This window comes from Urtica dioica, chromosome 6, assembly GCF_054948205.1.
Source record: "Urtica dioica subsp. dioica isolate 48M chromosome 6, U.dioica_male_clone48M_v1_H2, whole genome shotgun sequence".
Taxonomy (NCBI): domain Eukaryota; kingdom Viridiplantae; phylum Streptophyta; class Magnoliopsida; order Rosales; family Urticaceae; genus Urtica; species Urtica dioica.
In genome coordinates this window covers 44,159,254-44,186,714 of record NC_142761.1, presented here as the reverse complement: position 1 = coordinate 44,186,714, position 27,461 = coordinate 44,159,254, and the positions used below count along the sequence as shown (strand labels likewise).

General features: G+C 39.3%; 5 protein-coding genes across 6 annotated transcripts; 2 read left to right on the top strand and 3 right to left on the bottom strand.

The window, feature by feature from the left end:
- Positions 1 to 5,414, bottom strand: LOC149394499 (Leucine-rich receptor-like protein kinase family protein). Its single transcript, XM_089617765.1, has 4 exons — positions 3,726 to 5,414; positions 2,531 to 3,380; positions 1,185 to 1,607; positions 1 to 526 (listed from the first exon to the last, which is right to left on the bottom strand). Exons 1-4 carry the CDS (start codon positions 5,261 to 5,263, stop codon positions 317 to 319), a joined length of 3,021 nt encoding a protein of 1,006 aa, XP_089473891.1. The 5' UTR covers positions 5,264 to 5,414; the 3' UTR covers positions 1 to 316.
- Positions 5,415 to 8,647: 3,233 nt separating this feature from the next.
- Positions 8,648 to 9,592, bottom strand: LOC149394498 (inositol-tetrakisphosphate 1-kinase 5-like). The gene has a single exon (XM_089618345.1). It carries the CDS (start codon positions 9,590 to 9,592, stop codon positions 8,648 to 8,650), a length of 945 nt encoding a protein of 314 aa, XP_089474471.1.
- Positions 9,470 to 11,823, bottom strand: LOC149394497 (protein FAR1-RELATED SEQUENCE 4-like). Of its 2 annotated transcripts, none has more exons than XR_016299745.1 (3): positions 10,029 to 11,823; positions 9,791 to 9,929; positions 9,470 to 9,596 (listed from the first exon to the last, which is right to left on the bottom strand). XR_016299745.1 is itself a non-coding variant. In XM_089617002.1 (3 exons), exons 1-2 carry the CDS (start codon positions 11,724 to 11,726, stop codon positions 9,843 to 9,845), a joined length of 1,785 nt encoding a protein of 594 aa, XP_089473128.1. In that variant the 5' UTR covers positions 11,727 to 11,823; the 3' UTR covers positions 9,482 to 9,596; positions 9,801 to 9,842. The 2 variants fall into 2 exon arrangements, 1 of the variants encoding a protein (XP_089473128.1); XM_089617002.1 differs by having other exon boundaries at positions 9,482 to 9,596; positions 9,801 to 9,929.
- Positions 11,824 to 12,742: 919 nt separating this feature from the next.
- On the top strand, positions 12,743 to 19,402 carry LOC149394496 (acyl-CoA). The gene is made up of 12 exons (XM_089616335.1): positions 12,743 to 12,881; positions 13,293 to 13,430; positions 13,531 to 13,713; positions 14,467 to 14,549; positions 14,692 to 14,890; positions 15,160 to 15,281; positions 16,061 to 16,127; positions 16,202 to 16,252; positions 16,818 to 16,870; positions 17,687 to 17,897; positions 18,392 to 18,562; positions 19,130 to 19,402. Exons 1-12 carry the CDS (start codon positions 12,801 to 12,803, stop codon positions 19,187 to 19,189), a joined length of 1,419 nt encoding a protein of 472 aa, XP_089472461.1. The 5' UTR covers positions 12,743 to 12,800; the 3' UTR covers positions 19,190 to 19,402.
- Positions 19,403 to 20,912: 1,510 nt separating this feature from the next.
- LOC149394495 (peptidyl-prolyl cis-trans isomerase FKBP43-like) lies at positions 20,913 to 23,780 on the top strand. Its single transcript, XM_089618426.1, has 9 exons — positions 20,913 to 21,056; positions 21,194 to 21,267; positions 21,352 to 21,590; positions 21,679 to 21,770; positions 21,870 to 22,423; positions 22,949 to 23,036; positions 23,142 to 23,183; positions 23,269 to 23,317; positions 23,441 to 23,780. The coding sequence occupies exons 1-9, from the start codon at positions 21,044 to 21,046 to the stop codon at positions 23,526 to 23,528; spliced, it is 1,239 nt and encodes a 412-aa protein (XP_089474552.1). The 5' UTR covers positions 20,913 to 21,043; the 3' UTR covers positions 23,529 to 23,780.
- Positions 23,781 to 27,461: the final 3,681 nt, after the last annotated feature.

Here is a 27,461-nt window from a genome sequence, read left to right as displayed (position 1 = left end):
CGCTACTATATAACTCTATTCTTTAAATTTTTGTTCGTAGATTAACAGCAAAATTGAAAATATTAATTTACAGTTTCCTTAAATAAGATAGCTACTAAAAAACAATAAGATATATAACCATAAAAAAATAAAAATTGAGAATATTAATTTACAATTTTCTTAAATAAAAATTTCAACCAACCGCATGCATAGTATATTACTAGAGAAAAAAAAAAATTAATAACTATAAATAAGAAATCGACCAAATTGCTAACGAAAAAAAAATTTAAATAAAGGAGATGAAGAATAATATAAATAAAAAAAATATAGAATGATGTTAGAACATGAAATCCATTCTTTGGGGAAGCGGGGTGTTGATGACGTGTAAGATGTGGAGGACTTCCGGCATGGAAGGCCTGGCGGAGGGAAGTTGAGAAGTGCAGACGAGAGCGAGCTTCAGCACCGGAAAAACCTCTTCCTCCGGGAAGTCTCCCATGCTCCGGTCAACGCACTCCGAGGCCCTACCTTCCTCGACGAGAGCCCTGACCTGCATTGGCGAAGCCAGAAATTGAAGTTAGAAGAGTAAATTAGAAAAATACAATTCAGAGAGGGGCATATAAGAAAAAAAATCATATACTGTAAGGGTAAAAATGTAAAGAATAATAATAATAATTTAAGGGAAAAATTGTAGTTTTGAAAGGGTTAGGTGCATATGCCAGAAATTGAAGTCAGGAGGACAAATTTGATAAATAAAATTCCGAGGGTGCGTATAAGAAAAAATCATATAATTTTAGGGGGAAAATGTAAGCAATGATAATAATTTAAGGTAAAAATTTCAATTTTTAAAAAAGTCGAGCATTTGTCAGAAATTGAAGCTAATTTGAAAAATAAAATTCAAAAGGGGGCGTATAAGAAAAAAAAATCATATAATTTTATGGTAAAAATGTAAACAATAATAATAATAACATAAGGTAAAATTATAATGTCTAAAAGCTCAAGGACATACACCAAAAATTGAAGTCAGGAGGACAAATTTCAAAAATAAAATTAAGAGAAGGCATATATAAGAAAGAAAAAAAAAATCATATAATTTTGCGGTAAAAATGTAAATAATAATAATAATAATAATTTAAGGTTAAAAAATTATAATTTTTTTTTTTAAAAAAATACCCCTCTGATCCCTATCTGGCTCCGCTAGTGCTAACCTGGTCGCTAGCGATCACTACGCTATCCTCGCCGTACTCCACCGGCCTCCGCCCCGTCACCACCTCCAAAGTCAACGCCCCGAAGCCGTACACGTCGCACTTCTCGTCCAATCTCATCCCTCGGCACGCCATCTCCGGCGCAGCATACCCGAACCCTCCTCCGCTCCGGAGCTTCGTGAGCCCTCCAAAGTCCGAGAGCTTCGGGTTCAGGCTCCGGTCGAGAAGCACGTTGGTGGGCTTGAGGTTGTAGTGAAGTATCGGGGGCCGGACCGAGTGGTGGAGATGGGACAAGCCCTTGGCTATCCCGGCGATGATCTTGAACCGGGACGCCCACGGGAGGGCTTGCCCCGAGTGAACCCTACAACTTTGAAGCTTCGACTCCAAGCTTCCCTCGGGGGCGTATTCGGACACCAACACCTGAACCTGATATTAATTAAAGGTTGTTGGTTAAATAGGTTGAAAATTATTAGATTAATTGAGTACTATTTTTGCAGACATAATCAATGTATTGAAGAATATATAAAAAATAAAATAAAAAAAGGGGAGTTAGACATATAGCTCGTTTAATTGAAACCGCTATTAATAATTAAGGTTTAAAATATCGGTACACAAAAAATTTAGATAATTTTATCTTATGAAAATATCAATTTATGTTGAAAATTGTGAAGGATTTAATATATATATATATACATACCAAATTTTCTTTTCGAGAAAATATTTGATTTCGACTGAAGAGAAGAGTCATAACTTTTTTTTTATTAATATCAAATGATGTTTTTTTGAAATATTTATTAGGATAAAATTTCAAATGATCAATTTTACGTAGTTAATAACTATTGAAACTTTTGAAGGAAACTTTGAAATATAGATTATCATTTTTTTCCTGGAAAATATAAACCTAAAAAATACCGTAATTGTCTTTTTAATATTAAAAAACGTCAACGAATATATTTTTTGTAAAAGTAAAAAATATATTGCATGAGACATTTGGAGGACACCCCTAAAAATAAAATTGATGAAATTTTCATCCTGACATTTAATGACTATTTTTAATTAAAATTATATTTAAATATTAAAAATATAACAAATATTTAGCGATATAAGCCACAAAAACATAAACATTTGCCTTTTAGCCAACGTTTTGTAAATTTTTCGTAAATAGCCAAAATATGACATAACCAACGTTATTTGCACATATTTACTAGAAATTTACATGACTATTTACCAAAAATTAACGAAACGTTGGCTATTTAGAAATTTCTAACGTTTCACCATTGGACCCAAAATATAACTCAAATGCCTAACACAAAATTTAACCTACGAAATCACATATATTATAATAATACCTGAGGAGTCCAGTAGTATCCTTTTAGGGTAGCGAGGTTCGGGTGTTGGGCTCTGGCGAGGCTTCTCACTTCTCTGTCGAAATCTTCGACGGAAAGTTCAGACGCGGTCTTGGCCAGCTTCTTCATCGCCACCACCTCCGAATCCATGGACACCTTGTACACCGTCCCAGAACTCCCTTCTCCGATCAGCGACGCCTTGTCCAACAGCATTGCGGGTTCCACGGGCGACGGTTGACTAGACGAGCCGAAGAGGACTAGCTTCCCGACGGAAGACGCTCCGGCGACTCCAGAGCGAGACGAGGTCGAGCAAATGCTATCCATGGCCTCCTCAACGAAGGCCAGTTTCTTTCTGGCCGAAGCGCTGAGGAGGCTCACGACGAGGACCCCAATCACGATCAAAGCCGCAGCAGAGATCGCTACCATCGCCGAAACGCTTAAGATAGTTTGTTTTCCGGCAGAAGAAATGTGGCGATGATGTTGATACTCTTCTTCTTCTTCTTCTTCTTCGTTGCTAGAGTGGTGTCGTCTGGGGTCGTCTGGGACGGCATTGGGGTCGAGGACGAGGGGTTTGGGAACGTCGAGCTTGCACGGGCCTTTGAGCAACGGAGAGCAAATCCCGAGGTTTCCTTGGAGAGAGCTCTGGTCTAGGCTCTCGAAGGCTTGCCCCGGGGGAAGCCTTCCGACGAGTCTGTTGTGCGACACGTTCACCGCAAGGAGGCTCTGCATTTTTCCGAGTTCCGTCGGAATCTCTCCGCTTAGCTCGTTGAATTCGAGTCTCATGATCTTCAGCTTTCTCATCTTTGAAATCGCCTTTGGAATCAACCCGCTCAGATTGTTATGTGACAAGGTCCTGCGTAAAAATCGGAAATCTATTTTTTAAAATCCGATAGAAAGCCATAAACCAGACCAGATCACCGGTTTTGGACTTGTTCAAAATAGTTTTTATCCAATTCGGTCAATGTGTTTAGGCTGGCCTAAAACATTCCTATTCCATTCGAAAAATTGAGACCGCAGTTTAGATCGAACAGAACTAATCCTAAACTTTTTTTTAGTTTATACTATATTCTATTGCACAACTTAAATAATCAATAGATATTTATGTTAATATATGTGTATATACATTTGTTAATTCTCTAATTAAACTTGTAACAACCGGTTTAAAATGGTCTGGTCCGGTTTAGAACGATGGACTTACAGTAAAGAGAGGGACGAGCAGTTTCCGAGCTCGTCTGGAATCTGACCGACGAGTCGGTTTCCGTCGAGCTGAAGGACGTCAAGGCTCCCGGAATCGCAGATATCTCCAGGGATAGGACCGTAAATACCGCTCTCTCTGAGGTCTAAAACCGTCAAGTTCCGAAACAGCCCTAGCTCCGGCGGGATTTCGGAGCGGAGGCTATTCCAAGACAGGTTAAAGTACTCCAAGCCGGAGAAGAGCCCGGTCTCTGGCGGTATCTCTCCCTCGAGGCCGTTCCTCGAGAGGTCGAGCCGCCGGAGCGACTCGAAGAGCTTGCTCGACCCCGCCGGAATCTCGCCGGAGAGCCGGTTTCCGGAGAGATCGGCTTCTTCCAGAGCCAGATCGAAGAGGCTCTCGGGGACGCTTCCGTTGAGGCTGTTTCCGCTCAGACGGACCACGGCTAGGTTTGAGCAGTCTCCGAGGGAGCTCGGAATCGCTCCGGTGAGCTCGTTGTCGGAAATGCTCAAGAACTCGAGCGATTTCATTCCTCCGATGGTCGCCGGGATCGCTCCGGTGAATTTATTGCCGGAGAGATCGAGTCTCTCCACCGATTCCATCTCGCCGATCCACCCCGGGAGCTCGCCGGAGAACGCATTCTCCGACAGGCCGAGCACGGAAAGCGAGCCGAGTCGCCGGAGAGACTCCGGAAGTCCGCCGGAGAATCGATTATCGCCGAATTCTGCCGTCGTTAAATGCAGACACAGCCCGATATCCGCCGGAATCTCGCCGGAGAATTGGTTCCCCCGGAGCGAGAGACGCTTCAGGTAGTGAAGCGCCGAGACTCCCCTCGGGACCGGACCGGAGAAGAAGTTTCCGGAAAGGTCTAGATTCCTGATCCTCGGCAGCAACCAGAGACCGGATAAGAAGCTTCCGGTGAACCGGTTTCCGGAAACATCCAGACTGTTCAAAGAACCGCATTTCGCCAGAGACGACGGAAGAGAACCTTCCAGAAAGTTCCTCGCCAGAGACAAAGAACGAAGCGAAGAGCAATCATCGAACAAACTCTCCGGCAACACACCGGAGAGCTCGTTCCCGGAGAAGTCAACGTCTCTGATCACCGTAGCGTTGACCAGATTCTCAGTGATCCGTCCGGAGAGGGAATTCCGGCTGAGGTCGAGGAATCGGAGCGAGTCCGAGGGGAGAGAGAGCTTCTCCGGCGAGACGTCTCCGGTGAAGTTGTTGCCGGAGAGAGAGAGGATTCGAAGCTCCTGAAGCTTCCGGAGACCTTTTCCGATCCTCCCGGAGAGCTCGAGGCCGTCGAGGCGGAGCTCGGTGACGCGACCGGACACGTGGCTGCATGCCACGTGGAGCCACGAGCAAGGCGTGTCGTCTTCCTCGCTCCACGACGAGAGGTGAGAGAGAGGGTCTCTGACGCCGGACTTGAACACGATCAGACCCAAAACGTCGTCGTTCAGGTTCACCTGAGCCTCCGCGAAAAGAAGGAAAAGAGGTAACAGTAATATTATAAGTACCGAAGAGCTCGTGGGAAAGCTAGTCATGTCGTTTAGTTGACTCTGTAGAGCTCGATTATTGAGATCTTTGTCATGAAAGAGATCGAAGATCGAAGTGAATGGGATGAGAAATCAATGGAGGTGAACTATAAGAAATCAACGAGAAGAAAAGAAAGAAAGAAAGAAAGATATATGTGTTCTCTTGTGTTTAAGAGAGAGAGAGAGAGAGAGACATATATGACAAAAACGGCACAGCTCATAGTATCCAAACGCCTCTCGAGTTTTGTCGTTTTCTTCTTCTTCTTCATCTTTCTTTTTTTTTTCTTTTTTTTTGCTTTTGCTCTGTACCTTCGCTTTCCGTGTTTTTGAACTTGCGCTAATTATTGTTTTTACTGTTAATTTACTTCACGGGATGAGAGAGAGAGAGAGAGAGGAATATCAAAGCTTGATTTTTTTTTTTTTTTTTTTTTTCACGGATATGGCTTTTATTACCATCTCTGAGGACTTTTTATGTTTGGGAGTATTTTTTGGCCACGGCATGGCATGGCTGGGTTCGAAAAAAGAATATTAATAAATCGTTAGTCAAGTTGTCGTTGATTTCTGGGTGAAAAATAAGCGTCAAAAGGGTAAGAAAACAAAATAATAGTTTACATCAGTTAATTAATTAATTAATTAATTATTATTTTGACGTTTGTCCTTATACTCGCTTCACCGCATGTGAGTTTGGGTCTTAGAGTTACATTTTTTGTGCCCGTGATTTCTCCTTCGATCAATGTACGTACACTTTTTTTTCCCGATGGTACGTCGTAAATATTATAAACATATTTACATGGAAAGAATTTAAATATAAGATACTGTTGGCTAATCGAAAGTTATTTGTCTAAATTTAAACTGATTTCTTTGTCTAGACATAGAGCAACTAGATACCATTTTTATTTATTATCTTAGAATTTTTTACTTAATCTAAAGTAGTATAATATAGAATAAAGTTACGTACGTTTAACCCTAAATGATTTTCGGAAGTTCAAATAAAAACTCAAGTTTATTTTGAATTTTGGATTTCCAAATATTCGAAAGTTATTTGTCTAAATTTAAACTGACTTATTTGTCTAGAAATATAGCAACTAGATACCATTATAATTTATATTATCTTAGAATATTTTTTACTTCTGATTTTAAGGTAGTATAATATAGAATCAAGTCCATGTACGGTTAACTCTAAATGATTTTCGGAAACAAAAACTCAAATTTATTTTGAATTTTGGATTTCTAAATAAGGTGCTCAATCGTTTCCACAAAGTAATACAAGATTTATTCACCCATTTGTATAGATGGATGAATAAGACGTAATCGTAAGAAGATAGTCTGTGGACGTATTTCGAGATTTGTTTAAATAGTTCGAATATGATTGGATCGAGATCTTTCTTGATTTGAATTTATTTGAGGAGCCAACTTCCCAATATCTTACATATTGAAATTTATAGTTCTCAAAGATCGTGACATAAAGTAACAAACTCTCTTCTGAACAAAAACAACTGTATAGAGACTCCAAAAAGTACATCACTGTGACATTGAAGAAAGTCTGAGCACCAACGAGTCAATTTTAGGGTTGTCCTCGTGAGGTTTATGTCGATGATCGAAGGACTTCAAGATTAACACTAAAGTTAATAAAGCGAATAGATTTTGAAAAAGTTTGTTTAGAAGAAAAGAAAAAAAAAATTATCGAACCTTGAGCATAAAAAGAGTGTATCTTCAACAAAGCCGACCGTTTTAAATGAGAAATAGACATTTATTAGTCTCTGATAATCTATTTTTCATTCTTAACCAGAATGCTAATTTGACCATTTCTATTAGTAAATTTTGGGGAGAAAATATTTTGTAACCATTCTTACCTCTTGTAAATCTTTTCTTACCCCACCAATTTCATTTATGAAGTTTACCAAAGGTATTGGTCACCTCCCAAAAATACATCTATCTGCTCATTCCCCTCCAACCACTAGTACAAAAAAGACCTTTGGGTGCGACTTTTTTCGCACCCAAAAGTCAATTTTCGCACCCAAAGATATCTTTAGGTGCGACTTTGGGTGCGACTTTTCCGCACCCGAAAGTCCGCACCTAAAACTTTTGGTTTCTTAAGTGACATTTGGGGTGCGAAAAATCGCACCCGAAAGTAATTTTTTGTGCGATTTTTAGGTGCGAAAAGTCGCACCCAAAAGTCATCCGCACCGAAAAACTGTATTTGTAGTAGTGAACCTCCATGGAAGACGTCATTGTAATAGAAACATGGCTTAAAATTGGGCTAAAGAAGAAGCACGATAACAGGGTGGCGTAAGTGAAATCTGAAGAAGATTTACCTTGGGTATGGATTTCACAGAACTAGTTGTGACATCAAAAATATTTTTCTTTACACTGGACATTGCTAGAGTGACTCTCTGATAAGGTATATATAGAATGTGCATTAAAAAATAGTTGATTAAAATTTTGGACAACCTAGATTAATTATTTTAAAATCATGCGAAAAACGAGTTACCCAAACATGAATGGTATATTAGTATTTTTTACATTATAAGTGACTATTATGCAATAGCATATGAAACCTTTACTATTTTGCTAAAGAATAAGTTTAAATTGACTACTTCATACAAAAAAAAAACCCCCAATAAGATTTCACCTTAGTTCGTCTCTCTCATCATTTACTCTCGTTGGTCCGTGCCGCAGACGATGTCAAAGAGGAAATCGGTATAGACCCGCTCACAATCAGATATCTTGGCATATTGGCGACGAATGCCACGAGTCGAACACCGCTCCGGCCTCGGCTTCTCTTGCTTCCTCGAACTCGCATTCAGTCAATAAATTAAATATCCATTTGTCAATAATAACAAACACGCAAAAATCGTTATAACACTGATCTAATTGGCAAGATTTCCAATTTCTGTCGGTCTTCAAGAGACTAACTCTAAAAAAGTAGAAAGAATCGACTGAATAAAATTAGGATCAAGGCTTTTAGAATGATTAGAACTCTTAAATGAAAAAAAAAACAATCATAAAATATAAAACCAGTAGGGCCAAATAGAGAGAAGTACATTGTCTGAGCTTCTTAACATTTTCGTCTTCTTCATCGGTATCGTCCCGGTGTCTGCGACGATTGTTCTAATCCCGAAGCCATTACTGAAACAAAAGCTTTACGATTTCTAGTTTTCGATTTATTCTTCAAAAATTTCCTTAGAACCAAAAGTAAAATCCTCACGTCTTAAACATCGAGATTATTTCCTTAAGAAGCCATAATAGTACTAAACAAGTGTTTTTATAATTATAGTGGGATAAAGTAATGGCTTATTTATCATATTATGGTTTATTCTCATCTCTCTGCACCATGGAGAGAGTAAACACCAATTAATATAGTGGTGTTGGTACTAAATAGGATTTTCTCAATCATTTACTCTCGTTATCGCTCCCGCCGCGGACGATCTCCAAGAGGAAATCGGTGAAGACCCGCTCGTAATCGGGCATCTTGGCGAATCCCGGGAAATAGTTGATATCGACGACATAGTACTTGTCCTCATCGTCGCCTTCGTCGCTGCTCTTAATGACGTCGAAGTTGAAGAGACTGAGACCCAGCTCGGCCCCGAGCGCCAATCCCAGCTCCTCCGCCAGCCCCTCCGGCAGCCGGCTCTCGTCCCGCGTGGCGGCGGCGGTGGCGGCGTTCGATATCTGCGAAAACGGCACCACCAACGCTGAGTCAGCGGCGGAGACGTCCACGTCAGCGAGCGAGGGTCGCCGGACGCAGCTGACGTGGCGGCCGACCACGTAGACCTTGAAGAGGACTCCGCCGTGGTTGACGAACTCCTGGAGGACCACCGGCGGGCCCGCGAGGAGGACGGTCCCGAGCCCCTCGGGGCCCAGGACCAACGCCATCTCGTGGGACCCGGCGCCGCCGTTGGCCGAGATCGGCTTCGCGATCGCCGGAAATCGGAATCCGGCGACGGAACCTTCGTCTCCGGCGGTGGCCGACGAGACGATGCATTGGTTCGGGACCGCCACGCGGAAGGGGACGCGGTGTCGGACGCGGGAGACGGCGTCGAGCATGGTGGCGCGGCTGTGGATGGGCTCCACGCGGGCCGGCGGGTCCACCGTGGGGCCCGCGAAGCCGAGGAGCTCGCGGGCCCAGCTCGGGCCGTACAGCTTGTGGAAGATGCAGTGGAACGGGCCTTGCTCCGAGAGCGGCCTCGTGGGGTCCACGGGGACGAGGTCGATGCCCTTTTTCGACGCCGTGTCGAGGAGAGAGGGCAACATGAAGGTCTTCACTTTCTTGGCTTCCAGAGCGTACCCGACTCGGTACCGTTTTTCTTCTCCTTGCTCCGATGCCTTGCCCTCCATTATTCTGAACAACAACACAGAGAATGAATCGTCAACTAGATAAATGCATGTTTCCGGTGATTCTTGGGACCTTAGTCTTTTGATCGATAACGTCAAGATTCTCAGCGAATTTTAATCCGGACACAAAATATCCACTGCTTGGAATTTAAAGCTGGATTACTGTTGGACAATTTCAATACAAAATCTGCACACACTCACACACACATACACACAAAAATGTGCATTGGTCTTGATACACGGCTCATAATATTTATAGACGAGCATCGTGCGGATCTGTGGAAGCCGATGCGACACTTTGAGACATCGCCAGAGCCGGTGAAGGTACCGCCGGCAATCCCTGCAACCGCAAACAAAACAAAAAAAAAAATTGAAACCCGACCGACCGACCAACAAAACACTAGTTATTCGCTCCGTTGGATTTCCCAACTAACTATACCTTTCCCTTATCAGTAGCCATTGAAGAATTCGAGCTCTTCTCGTCTCCGACGCCGAGGCTCGTGCACCGCCTCAGCGCTTCCCTGACGGCTCGCAGAGCCACCTCGTAGCTCTCCGCGGAGAGCGAACCTTCCTCCGCAAGAATCACGGCCCGCCGGCAAAGCTCGTTGCACCGCCGGGTTCTGCGTTGCACGTCCTCGAGCCTCTCTTCCCCGGATCGCTTGCTCGTCGGTGACGTGGCGGTGGTCCATCGCCGGAGCACGTACTTCGCCGGAATTTCGAAAACCCCGGACATCTGGAGAACGACGACGGCGTGGCGGCACAGATAGCCCTTGAACTCGAACGACCGGCAAGCGCAGTCGATCTCCGATTTCGCCTCGTCGAACTCCACCGCGTAGCTCTCTCCGTCCCCGAGATCCTTCACCGAGTAAATCTCCGCTCCTCCGTCTCCGTCGCCGCTCTCCTTCTTGAGATGACACGCCGCGGCACCCAAAACCTCGGCCTGAAACCTCTTGAAAACCTCGCGCGTGTAGACCAGCGAGGCTTGCTTCTCGAAAGGCGACGGAGATTTGAGCTCCGGCGACGAATGCCACGAGTCGAACTCCGCTCCGGCCTCGGCTTCTCTTGCTTCCTCGAGGATCCTCAAATAACCCTTGTCCATAAACTCCCCGATCGAGGCTTCCCGTTGAATGTACTTATCGAAAAACGCGTTGGGGCTCTCGGCCCGCGAGCGGGTCGAGAGTCCCGCGAGAAAACACCCTTTCTCGATCTCTTCCTTCTCGAAAGCTTTTTTGTCGTTGTTGATTCGCTCGAGATCGTTCCAGAGCGGGAAAAAGTGGCTGGAATTTGGGAGGAGCGCGGCGGCGGAGGATTTCACGGCGGGGTCGGCGAGGAAGACCGCCGGCGGCGATCTGCCGCGGGCGACGCAGGATAGCCAGGTGTGGATCAGCCACGCGAACGAGTAAACCGAGTCGTCGGAGAGTAAGCCACAGCCGAGAAGCACCGGATGAAAATGGTGGTTCACTCCGACGAAGAGAGCGAGTGGAAGCGCGTGAGAGTCTGAAAGACGGGACGTATCGAGGGAGACAGCGTCCGGAAACCTCGAGAAGCTTCTGGAAGCTTCCGGATGCGCCCAGAACGCGCTGCGGAGACCGCCGCGGGAGGTGAAATCCAAAGCGTAGAAGAACTCCGGGGATTGGTTTTGGAAGGCGGCGAGGCGGCGGAGGAGGACGCCGGAGTCGACCGGGAGGCAAGATTCGTCGTCGAAGGGATGGATCCAGTCCGGGAAGGGAACTCCGGCGGCGGAGGAAGAGCGAGATCGGCGATTTTCGCCGCGGCGGTGACTTCTGAAGAAGTGAGACTGGTTTGGGAGGAGATCGTGGTTGTGGTTGGGGACGAAGGAGTGGACGTACCAGACGGCGGAGCTGTGGCGGCGCTTGACGTGGAGGCTGGCCGGGCAGCCGATCTTCGGCGAAGGTCTAGGGTTTACAGCTTCGTCGGAGTGTTGCTTCGAGCCGTATCGGATACAGGAGAATTTAGCGTCGATGAACTCCTTCGACGCCCGAGATCGGCGGCTGCTGAGCTTGGCGGTGCCGAATCCGACGGATTTCGCGTATTCTTTGTAGAAACTGTAAGCCGATTCGTGAGAATCGAACTCCATTCCTTCCTCCGGCGGATCTACTATCAACGTCGATCCCATCGTCGGTTTCTAATTTTTTTCTTTCTCACACTACCAGTTTTTTTTCTACTCTACTTCGGTTCGCTTTTTACGACACACACACGAGAGAGAGAGAGAGACGTACCTCTTTCTCTTTCTCTGTCCGTGTCTGTCTGTGTGGTGGTCGATCTCGTCGGAGAGGAAACGAGAGCGGAAGTGCACGGCGGAGATGGAGAAAATGGGAACGACGAGTGTCGATCTGTGTCTTTCTCTGCTTTGTGTGTGTTTGTTACTTTGCCGATTGATTTGACGATACGACGTGTCGTTCTTTTTGTTTCCTAGACTTGTATGGGCTGGGCTTTGTTTGCACCGTGTTTTATGGTTTTTTGGAAATTACTTGAGCAGCCACGTTATATAAACATTTTCTGAGATCACCTTTCTTTTTTACTTTTTAGTATTGCAATACCTTGTTTGTATAAATTTTTTTCTTGTTATTTTACAATTTTATCAGACTTATCTTATTAAATTCATACAGTTTTATTTCAATTTTTATTATTTTTTTTTTACATTTCTATTAAAAATATCAAAAAAATAATCTGAAAGTAAAATAAAATAAAATAAAATATTCATAAAATGCTTAAAAATTTGAGGTATTCAAATACCATCCTCTCAGGTTTAGTTAAATAATCAATTTACAATAATCAAATTTTAAAAATATTTTTAATTGTAAGATTATTATTTTAATTGATAAATTATTTATAAATAATTGTCAAAAAAGATTTGATAAAGTAATTTTTTTTTTTTTGAAATTTTGACTATTTTACTAATTAATTAATTTCAAATGATTATTTTATATAAGTTTATGATGCCCTGCACGTGCTTTTTTACGTTCTAAAAAAAAAAATTGATTTTTATTTAGTTTTTATTTTTATTTTAATGAAAGATCAACTGTAGTCTGCCATTTAATGTGTGTAAAAAGATAATCAAATTTGTGTCTCGATTTTACGGGTCGGGGACAAGGCATAGAGTTTGCCACGTTAGCACAATATTATTGTTTTTTTAATTCTTCTCAATTTAGAGAGAGAGAGGAGAGAGAGAGAGAGATTCTTGGCGGGCATGGCCGGCGTAATGAGCTTCTTCTGCTGCCACTGCAAGCCAAGTCCATTTCTCGGCAAATTCCAAATCTCTTCTCACTCGGTATATCTCTCTCTTATCACTGTCTACATATCTGTACTCAAATAAACAAAAATCATGTTTTTTTTTTTTTTTTAACTTAATTTGGCTCACATTTCTCTCTCTACAATTCAACGGAAATCTGGTAGGCTTATTTTTCGTGCAAGGACAATATACTGATTGTGAAGACAGAGAGATTTCATTGATATATGAATGTATCTAAGAGCTGATAAATAGGAAACTATTTTACCCAACATTTTCGTCTTCAGTTTTTATTTATATTTAGGTTAAGTTAAGATTAGCTTATAAACTAGTGATTCGTAGCTTGAAATGGATTAGCATCGGATTAAAGCCATATCCAAAGGTCTTTCTTCAGTTTTGACTTTGAGTTCGATTTCCATGGCATTGATTTAAAAGTAATTCATAAAACTGTAGGGGAAATCACAATCCAGAGAGGCTACTGGGAATTCGGTTCAGGTGTCTAGAATCACTGCTCTATTTTGGGGTCCGAAGAAGGTCGCCGAGCCACGAGAGCTCGATTTTTCGCTCGGGGATTTCACTCTGACGCCGGAGGTACAGTTCAAGTGGTTCTGATTATTTTCATCATCATCATGATTATTATTAGTACTGTTATTGTTGTAAAGTTTTTGGGTTTTTTTTTTTTTTTTTTCAGGGAAGTTCGATTGATGACGTGAGACCCAAAGTGATAACACTTTCGGTTGTTTCTTCGATCTCGGAGGTCTCTTCTTCTGGCTGGGATGCCTGTGCTTTAGATTCGACGGGCCCGGAAAAATTCAACCCGTTTCTCACGCATGCTTTTCTTTCCAGCTTGGAAGACTCGGGCTCTGCTGTAAAGGTTAACTTTACATATATATATATATTATTGGTTCGATTTTAGGCAGTGAGTTTTCTCTCTGAGAGCATATTTGGTTACCTGTATGGTTTTGGCTGGGCACGAAAAGCCTGTCTCGAGAAATCTGATTTCAGTGGACAGACATAGCTGTGGGATTGGGCCGATAATGTACAAATTATATAGAATTTCAATTATTTGTGGAAATTACTAGTGGTAGTGATTTATTGAAACTAAACAAAGGATTAACGTGTTTTAAATTTCTTATCGCTGAAAATATTTCAAGTTGTAAAAGATCATTTTTCTTGATGTTTTACATAATTTTTTTTAAAATTTCATAGCTGTTTTGGGCTTCATTTAGCGTTGTTTACTGTTCACAGTTTCGTTTATAAGAAGGAAAAAAAACTGTTTATAGTTTGAAAGAACACTGTTTTCGTAAAATAATCAATTTAGAAATTATTGAAAATAGTCATTTTTGAAATTATCCGATAGAAGTTTGCCTAGGGATTTGTCACTTACCCTTTTACCGTTGATACTTGCTCGAATTGTGACTAGTTTTTTTTCGATGTAGTGAATTCCTCTCCATAGCCCGTGATTTTTCCCGTCTTTGTCCGTGTTTTTTTTTTTCATCATACCGTCATCAATTTCTAACATCTTGAACACCGGTTGTCTTAATGCATAATGCATTTTAGGTTTTAGCTACTTAGATCTACACATAATGCCTCAAATTATTTGATTGAGACGTTGATTTCATTCCAGGAAACGGGATGGACGCCTTGTCATATCATCGCAAAGGATGAAAGTGATAATATTCTAGGCGTTGTTCCAAACTACCTTAAAAGGTTTAGTCTCTCATTGTGTTGCATAACAATTCAATATCTCCTTGAGACTCCTCATAGGTCCGAGGGTTTGGCAATGTTATCACGTCGTTTCTAAAAGCTCTCTTTTTTTTAAAATTTTTTTTTTTTTTACTATCAAGTGCAGCCATTCGTACGGTGAATTTGTTTTCGATCATTCTTGGGCCGACGCTTATCATAGATACGGAGCGAGATACTATCCAAAGTTACAATGCTGTGTACCATTTACTCCGGTATCGGGTCCGAGGATCTTACTTCGAAACACGTTATTCAGAGATCAGGTGTTTGAAATTATCATCTCGGCTCTGAAGACTCTGACCGCCAAGGTATTAGTTTAATCAAAATGGTTGGTGCTTTTCACTCTCCTATTTTCGGATGTTGCTTGAATCTTATTTCATGGTCGCTACTTTTTTACTTTTATTGATTAGAAAATAATGTTCAGAGAGGGAGTATTTTTATCATTTTTTTTTCTATTTGAATTTTGGTTCATGCACTGACAACATCTTTCATATTTTTCGTATGGATGAAGACTCAATTCTTTTTTTTTCTTTCTGCTACGCGCGGCTTTCTAATTTAGACTTTCGTATTTCTACAGTCCCAAGTTTCATCGTTGCACATAACGTTCCCGTCCGAAAATGAGTGGTGTGATTTGGGAGAAAAAGGATTTCTGCAAAGAATTGGAATGCAATACCACTGGAAAAACAGAAACTATAAAAGGTGTGTAAGTGTGTGTGTTGACTAACAACTTCATATGGTTTTTGAACGTCGTTCCCGTCTCAGTCTGTGCTCCGATAGGATGATGATCATTCCAGGTTCTAATTTTCATCAAACATCATTTTTAAGGATCTCCCAAATAAAGAGCTCTTGATCATTTCGCCTGTTGTAGTTGCAGGAAAACAAGATTCGTGAACAGATTTCTTGAATCCTAAGCAACTAACTATCTAACCAAGAATTCTACAATGGAAATAAAAACACTCAAATTTATTCCGGTTCGGCAATGTGCCTACATACAGTCTTTGATCTAGCTCTGATCTTCACTACGTCAAATGAGAATTTACGAAGTACAAGAGTTTTGAACCCTGAGATCTTCATCTCTACTTTCCCAAACCCTTACAAAGTTTTCTGCCAAAGTGTTTCCAAATCTCTCAATATGCTCTCTGATAGTCTCTATCTATTCCTCATCCTTACCGGCTATTTATAACACGTGACCATGTAAGTTACAAATAACTTATCTTGTAAGCAATCTCCGGTGTATGATTCAACGGTTGAATTTCTGCAGATTTTCTGTAAAAACCGTTATGCCAAGTCTTCGGTCTTGAAGCCTTCATGCTGACTCAATCGACTTATTGCTGATTGTTTCTTGATGTTAAATGAGATAAATATCCAACATTGCACATGTTTGACCGTTCTCCTTTTCTCTATGTTGGTATCATCGGACCTCAGTCGTTTTAGCTATAAACAATGGACATATATTTAACAGCTTTTCTGCTCCGTAGTTTTGACGAGTTCTTAATGGACATGAAGCAAAGTAAAAGGAAAAATATTCGCCAAGAAAGGAAAAAGGTCAGTCCCTGTGTTTTCCCTTTTCCATATCCTGGTGAAATGATTAAGATGTTTCATTAACTTTTTCTGTGCAGATATCACAGCAGAATTTGACGATGAAACGTCTCAGGGGTCATGAAATAACGGTACTTCTATTTCCACTAACATATATCTCCTCTCAGCCTATGTATACTTGATCCAGAATTCATCTTTAAGTTCTGGAAAACTTAGTTTGATTTTTTTTGTTTCAAACTGAAGAAGAACAGAAAAAAATAAACTAGTCATTTCCACTCTTAGAACCTTGTAATAATGGAGTTTACACATAGCAAAGAGTTTTTTTTTTTTTTTTGGGTGATGTAGCTAAATAGCCAATTTAAAGTTATGAATTTGCAAAATAGCCAAGGTTTGTCTTATTTGAGTGAAATAGCCAAAATGTACAGCAAGTTGGTTTCAAAAAAAAATTTGAACCCAAGATTAATTTTTTTGAAAGCGATAAATTGCTTATAATAATCGTCAAAAAATTTAATCTTAGCTGTCAAAAAAATTTTGAAAACGTAAATTTGACTACTTTGCTGAAAAGTTGAAACCTTGGCTATTTTGCTAATCAATAAGTTTCAAATGACTATTTTGTACAATTTTTCCCATTTTTTTTCTTTCTTTCCTTTATATGTTGTTTGAGTTTCTTGGCTTATAATGTCCATTTGTCAACAGCCTAGGCATTGGAATTCGTTCTACGAGTTCTACAGAAACACTACAGATAACAAGTTCGGTGACTATCCTTGTTCTTTTTTTTTTATATATATTTTTTGGCTTTTAGACACATATCGGAATTTTTCGGTAATTTGTCTTTTTGCGAGTACTTCTTTAATAGATGACACCTCATTTTAGTTTATAAGAAATTGGTGTTGAAAAACCTACGAAATAACTGTGGTTACAACCAAATCAAAGGTGAACAAGTCATTTGATCGAAATTCAGGAAGAAATGAGTCATTTTTATAAAAAAAATTCATGGTCAAAGTAGTCATTCTGATCAAACGACTAGTTTCACCCTTGCTTTATTATATTTTTTTTATAGAGCTTTATTAGATATTATTACAGCTATTTCTAGAACAATATTATTTCGACGACAATTATTGTTGCCGGTTCTTTGTGCTTCCCAACCTTATTAAGAACACATCACATCTGGCACTATGGTAACTCATAATAATTATTTGAAAAGATAAGAGGTCCCATGTAAATAACAATGCCATGCTTTGTTTTTGTCCAACAACCATCTGTTATTAATTATAAGCTTGTTTTTGTAAGCATGTGACTCTGTTCATAGATAGATCTTATAAATAACATTAGTCTCCAACAAATAAATTTGTAATGATTTTTTAAACTAGTCTCCTTATTGAATAAAACTTCATGGTATAATTTTGTTCATTCCGTAAACCCTATTGCCGTGACCAACATTTATGGGATATTTGAAACCTTTTTGAAAACTCAAGTCTTATTAACCGGGTAAGTGTTGATAGTGTCAAAAAGTTATATTGATTCATAAAAAAAATCCTCGCCAATTAATCAATCAATTCATGCAGGTGGGGAACTCCTTATCTGACTCGGGAATTCTTTCACATCATGGCATCGAGAATGGGAGATGATGTGTTGCTCGTCGTTGCCGAAGAAGGTGACGAACTCGTTGCAGGAGCTCTTAATCTTATCGGAGGCGATACTTTATTCGGTCGCCTTTGGGGTTGCCATCCCCGAACCTATTACCCAAGTCTACATTTCGAAGCTTGCTATTACCAGGTTCATATCCTCTCTCTCTCTCTCTCTCTCTCTCTGTGGTTAGTCGGGCTTTCCCACGATGCTCTGGCAGTTTGACAGAGCTACTAAGGACTATGAGGGGGGTTTTTTTTTTTTTTTACATAGGATAAAACCCCAAAGAATTGGTCTAGTGGTAAGTGCATTCTTGCGATATTATCAGTCCCTGGTTCGATTTCCCTTGAATTAAACAATTGGGGTCACTGTGGTAGTCTCTCGGTTCGATAATACGAGGGCCTAAGAGATATATAAGATTTTTTTTTATATGCCTCCCCTAAGATGTTGTTTTGTCTTTTGGCCTCGGTCTCTCTGCTCCAAGTGATCCCAAGTTTTTGGGTCTAGAAACAATCGAACACGAGACCGTGTGTCTATCCACACGTATATCATCTCGTGTTTGGGGCTAGAGAATTTACGACCGTAAAAAATAGTGATCACGTGGAAGGGGTGATAATAATTTACTTGTTGCTCGATTTTTACAGGCAATAGAGGCTGCTATAGAGCTTAATCTCGAGACAGTCGAGGCAGGAGCTCAAGGAGAGCACAAGATTCAGCGAGGTTATTTGCCTGTGCAGACTTATAGCTGCCATTACCTAATGGATGAGGGTTTTAGTTCGGTCATACAAGACTTCCTTCGGCGCGAAGCTGCTCAGGTACCTTTTAATCTCCGTATAGTTTCTCTCTTTGGGAATATATCGTCTTATCCCGTGTGTTTTTATTGAAATGCTCAAGCATAGCTTACACTATAAAAGTCGACCAAAATCCTCTTCAGTTTTAGGTTTTACTGTTAAATTTTATTCCTTGATAGTCAAATTGGTTTACTTTGGCATGTTAATTTACCCGATATATTTTATTTATTCTAAATTTTACCAATGACCAAGAACTGACACTCGAGCAGATTAAGTAAAACAGAAATATTAATTAATAGTTACATTTTCACAATTAAGGAAGCAAAAGGTATTCTCCGCTTCGATGCTTGGGGCCACTAGGGTAGTCTCTCGGATAACTTGGACACCACGGCTATTAAAAAATATAAAAATAAAGCGAAGGTTAATTCAACAATAAACATAAAATTGAGGAAAGGATTGTGATCGAATTCGAAATGCATGATATGAATGGAGCATTTTCTTGAAATTCGGAGGATAAATATGATATTTTGCCGTCTCTTTTTCGGTGTTAAGCTGATTTGTAAAATACTATTTTCATACTCTTGCTCGCAGGTCAAGCTCGTTATGAAGATGTTGCATGAGTCTAGTCCCCTCAAGGAAGGTCTACAATAAAATGGCTAGCTTCGATCTCAATGACTAGTAATTTTATTTCTTCTGTAAATAGCTTAAAATCCATTGCGCTTGAGAACCTTAGAGAGTGTACATAATTTAATGGATATTTGTGTTAAATTTATACCTAATGACTTCATTCATTGTAGTTTCTAGTAAGACTAGTCTAAATATGAAGGTAGTGTACACTTTGCTTAGAGAAACAACTATGTTAAATTTTCCATGCACAAGCTGTTTTTCGACCAATATCCACGAAGGTTGAACCGACGACGATATATATGGCATTAAATGAAAATTGCATGAAGATGCGGCTTAGGCCCATAAACTGCGTAATGAAACTAAGTCATGACTTAATTCAAACCTCAGCCTTGAATCCGAGGTCCCCAACATAAATTTTGGGCCCTCGGAAATTATCAAAAGAATGAGTTATACTCGAAAGTTGTACTATCATCTCCACAAATAGGCAAGGTTGGAAGAATAACCTCATTATCAAAAGAATGAGTTATACTCGAAAGTTGTACTATGATCTCCACAAATAGGCAAGGTTGGAAGAATAACCTCACGACAAAGCCTACACTTGCTCGACATTGAGGAACGCAGTTATTCAAGACCGTGACATTCACTCAAAATTAGTCCCAATACGAAGGTCGTCGAATCTTTTTGTTTTTCCCAATATCGAGTCCGTCGAAAAAGGTCGGGCCCTTGGCCATGTACGAGCCTCGAGCAACAGTCTCTGCACGAAGGCTTGGATCTCATCCCGAAGGTGGGGCCCTAAGCAATGTCTTCGGCACAATGTTTGGGACTTCATCGCAAAGATGGATCGGGCATGGAGGTCGGGGCCGCATCCCTCTTGCACTGATATTTTCGAAAACTCATAAAAGAGATGGACATAATATTTTTCGAAAGCTTATAAAATAGTTGTCACATTTCAATAATACCCATGCCTATTGTACATCATGGTGGGCAAACGGTCGGAAACACACGGAAGGAAGAGCTTTTATGTGCTCAGTGTGCCTCACGGTACTTTCGTGTACCGTGTGGCTCGAATGCGCAAGAAGGCCTTCCGACACTGTCGGAAGTGGCAGTCGGCGTGTCGGAAGGTGTGTCAAGCATATTGTGCCGTTGGAGAAACTAATGAAGAAGCTGTGAATGTGTCGTACAATCAATCTAAAAAAATGTTATTTATATTTTTTTTTATTGATTTCTTTCTTCGAAGCTGTTACTCTTCGCTTGCGTTGTGTTCTTCAGAAATGTGAATTACAAGTGACAGTGGAGAGAGAGAGAGAGAGAGAGAGAGAGAGAGAGAGAGAGAGAGAGAGAGAGAGAGAGAGAGAGAGAGACGCTTGATAATGGAAAAAAAAAAAAAAAAAAAAAAAAAAACAAATATGTTCAGTGATTGTCAGTAATAAAAAAAATTGTATAGACTTATAATAAGACCTCCAAAATAGTGTTAATATACGTAGAGCTTATAATAAGACCAAAATAGTGTTAATATTTGTATAGACTTTCTTTTATTTTCTTATTAATTTGTTTAATATTTAACTATTTTTTACCCACCATTTTTATATTCTTCTTATTTTTACAAATTTTAACTTTTTCATTTTACATATTAGTAGCTTCTTTTCAAAATTTAATAGTTTAGTCTCTTTTAAATTTCCTAATGTTGCTTTACAAAAAAAAAAAAAAAAAATCTTTAATTACATTAGATTCTCGCGCCATCGAAAATAGCTCTTTATTTATTTTTTTTGTTTGTATTTAATTTTCTAGGGTTTTCGCCACATTGGAAATAGAAGCTTACAAAGCTTGTTCAGTGGGTTTATGGTTTGCAGAGAGAAACCAAAGCAAAAAGGATAGAAAATGGCGTTCTTTGGTAAGTCAGTAATACCGTCTTTTCATTTCTTCATCGCCATTGAAAACATTCGACTTCTTTCCAATCGCAAACCTTTGATTTTTTTTATTTTTTTTTTTTCATTTCTCCTTTTTGTTCCAATTGGATTTTAACAACAGGAATCGAAGTAAGACCTGGCAATCCATACACTCACAGGTCAGAGAAGTCGAAAGGTCGTCTTCTCATTTCGATGGTAAGTTAAAATAACTGAAATTTCTTATCATGATCTCACGCAATCTTCGGTATTTGAATCGTTTCATCGTTTTCTCAATCTTAGGCGTCGCTTGGTTTGGGTAACGCGACGTCGAAAAGCGTGCTTCAGTGTAAGATTGGAAACAGTAGCCCTAGGTCTCTGTGCTCTTTGTTCCCGGAGAGATTAGAGTCGTTTCAGCTGAATTTTGAGTTCTACGAGATCGGCAAAGAAGTCATCTTCTCCGTGATCGGTCCTCGCAGCGTTCATCTCTCTGGCTATTATCCCAATCCCAATCCCAATCTCGGTCGAAACGAAGAAGAACCGTATCTTTTGATAGGTTTCTTCTTTTTTTTTTTTTTTTTGTGATTCATGTGAACTAGTCATTTTTTTTTCCTTAATTTCGAGCGCCAGAGAGTCGTGTATCTTAGACAGGAGCGATAAATCTGACCAGAGCAACGATGAGTCTGAAACGTACTCGAAGTTTTCGGCTTCAGAGAGCAGAGGTGAAACCATTCGATCACATAGTTTTGTGTATGTATATATACGTACTCTTTTCATTTTTTCTGACTTTTTTGCCTGTTTGGAATCCCACGGGTATGTAGATGAAAGTCGGGACAAAAAGAAGCCTAAGAAGAAGAAGAAGATCGAGATTGCAGAGGAAAACTCAGCACCGACGAAGACTCGATCGTCGGTTGAAGAAAATAACGCTTCTGCAAAGGATGTTGAAGAAGATGACAAGAAGACCAACGATGCTGAGGCTTCGAAGGTTCGGGACGAAAAGAAGCCCAAGAAGAAGAAGAAGAAGAAGATCAAGAGTGCAGAGGAAAATTCAGCAGCGAAGACTCAATCGCCGGTTGAAGAAAATAACTGTTCTTCAAAGGATGTTGAAGAAGATGACAAGAAGACCAACGCTAAGGCGTCGAAGGTTTGGGACGAAAAGAAGCCCAAGAAGAAGAAGATTAAGAGTGCAGAGGAAAACTCGGCAGCGAAGACTCGATCACCGGTTGAAGAAAATATCGCTTCTTCAAAGGATGTTGAAGATGACGAGAAGACCAATGCTAAGGCGTCAAATGTTCGGACTTTGCAGAGCGGCCTAGTTATTGAAGAGCTAAAGCCGGGCGAATCAGATGGCAAAGTTGCGGTTGCAGGGAAAGAGGTGTGACCCGAAACGAATCTTTACATGCCTGAAATATTTATATGCTAGATTGTATTCATGATATATTTTTAAATCGAATATACAGTGGGCATATTATTTTCACGTGTCTTGTGGTAGAAGCTTGAAAATATTCATTTTTAGGCATTGGAAAGGTTTTGTGATACCGGGATAGGGTGTAAATTTTATTTTCAGATATTTGCGTTGAAGTTGATAGGTGTTATAATATCCTCTAAAAACTACGTACAAAAGTTGCTCTGCTTGAGAAGAAAGAATTTTGATAGGGTTTCTGATTCTTTATTTTCCTCTTTCATCTTGGTTGATAATTATTCATTTTTTTTGTGATTTTTGTTTACAAGAACTATTGCATTTACTCTGACTTGTTTGTTATGACTATCGATAAATAGATATTAGCTCATTACGAATTATAAACTGTCCATTTAAATTTTTTATTTCAAAACAATTCCCTGTTGTGTGAAATCAATCAATTTTTTATTTTTATTTTTTATATTTATTTATGTATATCAGATCAGCGTCCGTTATGTTTGCAAGTTGAAGAGCACCGGAAGAGTCGTCGACTCAAATATCTTACATAATCTTCTCAAGTTTCGTTTAGGTAACACCAACGATTATGTATATCCAATAAACACTCTTGAGATAAGTCGATCGTTATTATTTTTTCCTTCTCAAACAGTCAATCATTTTTTTGCTCTTCCTTCAGGTGCAAGAAAAGTCACGGAAGGCTGGGAAGACGGTCTCGAAGGTATTTAGTTACCAATGCTTGTATTATTAATATCATTCATAGCATTGATAAATATTATTATAAACAGTCTCTCTAATTGTGTCAGGTATGCGAGTTGGGGAAAAACGACGACTCACTGTTCCGCCTCTTGTGGGGTATGATCTGTTTATATCTTTTCCCAATTGCAAAGCGTGCTATTATTTGTTTATTTATCTGTTTATATATTCATAGAGCGATTTGGGAGCTTATACTATATTCTTCAACGTACTTGTTTGCAGTGAAATTGGCAAAGTAGGAGACGGAGAAAATGTACCTCGGGACTCGTGGCTGATTTACGAAGTCGAACTGGTCAAAGTCAAGGGATGAACTGTGTCCCAAGGCACAAGCTTTGAGGGAATGTTCAGCCTCAAACTTTTGTTACTCAAGAGACGTGAGACTTATGCTTATTTTTGTGGTAGTTTTTCTGCTCAGGGCAGCAAAAAAAAAAAAAAAAAAAAAAAGAACATTATAAGTATTCAATCTCGTAGTTTGTGTGTTAATTATTATTATTTAGGTATTTATTTTAGAAAAAGCTCAAACAAAACTCATACAGGTAATCTTAAGCTGTATATGAACATCATTGTACAGTATGAACATTAACTCTGTCACCATCCTCGTTTATATTGATCTTACTAATTAATTAACATAGAAAGAAAAAAACAAAAGACATTATCATTCTAATCAAACAGGTGACTTATTGTCCACGTAAATCTTAACAAAATTCGTTGTATCATCTAATTAGAGGTGGTCATTCGGCCGGAAATGGAAGTTTTATTCCAGCCAAACAGCAATTCTGGTCAAGGTCGGTACAAGGATGTTTCGGATATAAGAGGACAATAATTTTGGTTATCATGCCTACAAAAACAGCAATATATTCCCTCTAATAGTCACTAATAGAAAAGAAATGATTTTGAGGGATTACATCTGATGGAAAATTGAGCGTGTATGAATCCGGGTATTCCTGGTTTAAAACCTTTGGTGAAAACTGTTGTTGTTAATGATAAAAGACCATAGATTATTCTCTTAATTGGTTCTAAAAATTTGGATCCTAAATACTGATAAGTAAGTTTCATACACACTTATCATGTACTTTTAAACTTGAATCGAAATGAGTCCTTAGATGATATTGATATTTTCTTGTAGTATTCGTAGTTTATGAGGTGTTTAGCAAGATTTTATCCTTTGGAGCATAACGGAATAAATCCGGAGCAATTTCTTGGAGATTTGAAAACTTTTCGGACGACCTAGAACTAAACAAGAAATATGGCGTCTTCTTCTGTATGATTTGAGATTCTTAAGTGACGACTCTGGATGAATTCTATCCACCATTGAATAGAGCTTTCTCTTGGCTTTCTAATACATATATATTTGCGAGAATCGAACATCGGAGCAAGAAGATACGGCTAATTCAAAATCATTGCACGTCGCGTCGTGCCCATAATTTTCGACGGTTACTCATTTTCTTTGATTTCTAACATGTTTTCAAAACATTTCTGCAGTAGTAACCGTTTCTCCTTTCTCCGGAGTAAAATACTCTTGTGTTCCAAATCTGGTCAACTCTGGTTCAAAATATTGGTATATTGAAATTCTGATTAGCGGTTATTGAAATCCGGTCAACAACTATTGAAATCTGGTTAACAATTATTAAAATATGATCAACAGTTAATGGACGTTTTTGGCACAGCTTTTTTAAGCCTGTTTTTGCTGTTAGCAAAAAACAAACTGCAATCTTACTGTTTGGTAAAACAGTTTTTAGAAAAAATTTCAAAAACGATTTTAAAAATTGTACATGAGTCACAAAAACTACGAATCTTAGCTTTTAGAAAAAGCGTTTTTGTATTTGATATAAAATTACTTTAATATCCTCACGTGATTATCCATAGCACTGTTAAATATTTATTTTATGTCTATTTTAGTCTTTTTACTATAATATATTTATTTTACCAAACGCAAAATCAGCTTTTGTTACCAACAACAACTGTTTTATAAACAACTTACCAAACACCTGTCAGTTTTATAAAAAAAACAGTTTTTGGAAAAGCGTTTTTTTTTTTAAAACAAAGCTATGACAAACGATGCCAATGGTAAAATGGATACTTCAAAATTTAAAACGGTTATTTATGACAAATAAAAAAAATCCAATGGCTAATATTGAAAAAAAACTACGAAAAACGGCTATTGGAGACTACTTCCACTCTTCATCAGGCCATATCCAAGGGCTCATATGTCTTTGAAAATCACCCTAAATCCTATATAAACGAGGTTAGCCTCCAACAAACACATCTTTCCCCTTCACTTAGTTTCCCATATAGTGTTTGGTTGTTTTTTATAGCTCTTTGGAAGAGGAGAAAATGTTCTTCGGCGGAATTGACAACCCGACGAGTTCTTCTTCTCCGAACTCAATTGTTCTTCTTTTTTCTCCTTTTATTTACTTTGTTGCACTCTAGATATTTTTGAACCCTGTTTTTCTTTATTATGAATTCGTTTTTAGTTTTAGGTTCTTTTGTTTTTTATTATTATTTTGTGCCTAATTTTGATTATGAATTCATTTAGAGGCTAGATTTTTATGGGGCCGCAATGAAGCCAGGACCGATGCAAACGCGTTGATGATTCTCTAGTTATTATCTATTTCTCGTTCTCGTTTATGTTTGCTTAATTATTAGCCATGACTATTGTCATGTTCATTTGATTTTCGAGAGAGAGTAAATTATCGTGTTTTCGCTATAATCTTAATTGCTTATTTAGGTAGTAGAAAACTCTAGGCGATAAAGCAATCGTTTGAATTATTGTTCTTTATGCGCGTGCTTGTTTTAATTGGATTAGAAGCCGAGAGGATAATAATCTTTCAATTGCATAAGGTTTGCTAGAGCAATCGAGAGATAGTAGCGAATATGGTAGAAAGAGTGAGATGGATAACATCAGAATGAGGCAACAATAAATACATTAGGGATAGTCATCGTAAACGGATTGTGGTGAAGTCGTGGCCCTGCTTTTTCTCGTTGATTAAGTTCGTTTGATTTATTATCTTCTTGTCGTTATTTAATTTTACTTTATTCACAAAACTTACTCATCATTACGTACAATCAATTCGTGTCAAGTTAGTTTATTTGTTAAAATTACTAGTCTATGTGAGATCGATACTCGTATGCTATATTACTTGGGCAACACGGACGCTTGCGTGCGTAATTTTATCGCAAATATTCAGATAGGATGTGTCTGTTTATAAACTACCTCATAAAAATGGGAAAATTACACAAATAATTTTTTTTAAGTGTTACATTTTCAAATATTAAGCAGTTATTTTTCGTATACATGCAATTGTAAACAGAAAATAAAGTTAAATAGAGCTAAAAATAGTAAATAAATTTTGAAAAAAAAAACTTCAAACAAAAAAAAAAAAAAAAATGACCGTCTATTACTTAGAAAGGGCTATTTTTTAAAAAATGACTACCATAAGTAAATTCCCTTAGGAAAAATGGAACTGAAAACATATCGCTTATCGAAATGTCCAAAACCAATGGGGCAGTAGGATTGGAGCAGTTTCTTAAGCATATGAACACGTATTTCTATGCCACTGATCTCAGTAAATGTTGATTTATTTGAAAGACTACTTGATTTGAAATAGATTTTATATAAACTAAAATCGAATTGAATTCAGATATTAATATATGATTTGACGTGACACAATGAGAATGTAACAGACATTCGCATAACACATCGGAAAATTTGATTTTCTTACTCCTTATAATATAAGATTATTCAACTGTAAATAATAATTCAAATAAGAATTCTTTTTTGAGAAACGACACTATTAGCCAAAATTACATGATATATTATAGTAGTATAAGTGCATGATCTATTGGTCAAAATTATATGATTTAGTACATGAGTATTGTTAAGCCGTTTTTTGGGCTAAACATTCGAGGACACGTGGCGTGCCTGGAATAGTCACGTGCCTAATATGGGGTCGGCCCAAATTACTTTTCGAGAGTCCAATGGGCTCAAGGAAGTTCGGGACAAAGCCCAAAGCGTCCGGGAGCTTCAGAGGATTTCAGAATCGTAAAGAGGGAAACGATGCTTTGTCTTCTTTTTCGTCGGGAACGCGTTCTTCGTCTTAGATTCCTGGCCTGGAGGTCGCCCCTGCCTGGAGGGTGAGCTCCTGCCTGGGGGGTGAGCTCGTCTGGGGGGTCGAGCTCGCCTGGGGGTCGATCCTGGCTGGAGGTCGAGCTCGTCTGGAGGTCGCCCCTGCCTGGGGGATGA

Coding starts and splice junctions, on each gene's coding strand:
- LOC149394499 (XM_089617765.1), bottom strand. CDS start 5,263: ATGACTAGCTTTCCCACGAGCTCTTCGGTACTTATAATATTACTGTTA. Junction 3,381..3,725: donor TGCTCGTCCCTCTCTTTACT/GTAAGTCCATCG, acceptor ATTTTTACGCAG/GACCTTGTCACATAACAATC. Junction 1,608..2,530: donor GATACTACTGGACTCCTCAG/GTATTATTATAA, acceptor AATTAATATCAG/GTTCAGGTGTTGGTGTCCGA.
- LOC149394497 (XM_089617002.1), bottom strand. CDS start 11,726: ATGGGATCGACGTTGATAGTAGATCCGCCGGAGGAAGGAATGGAGTTC. Junction 9,930..10,028: donor TGGCTACTGATAAGGGAAAG/GTATAGTTAGTT, acceptor TTGCGGTTGCAG/GGATTGCCGGCGGTACCTTC.
- LOC149394498 (XM_089618345.1), bottom strand. CDS start 9,592: ATGGAGGGCAAGGCATCGGAGCAAGGAGAAGAAAAACGGTACCGAGTC.
- LOC149394496 (XM_089616335.1), top strand. CDS start 12,801: ATGGCCGGCGTAATGAGCTTCTTCTGCTGCCACTGCAAGCCAAGTCCA. Junction 15,282..16,060: donor AAAAACAGAAACTATAAAAG/GTGTGTAAGTGT, acceptor TCTGCTCCGTAG/TTTTGACGAGTTCTTAATGG. Junction 16,128..16,201: donor TTCGCCAAGAAAGGAAAAAG/GTCAGTCCCTGT, acceptor TTTTCTGTGCAG/ATATCACAGCAGAATTTGAC.
- LOC149394495 (XM_089618426.1), top strand. Junction 21,268..21,351: donor GTCGTCTTCTCATTTCGATG/GTAAGTTAAAAT, acceptor TCTCAATCTTAG/GCGTCGCTTGGTTTGGGTAA. Junction 21,591..21,678: donor GGTCGAAACGAAGAAGAACC/GTATCTTTTGAT, acceptor TTCGAGCGCCAG/AGAGTCGTGTATCTTAGACA.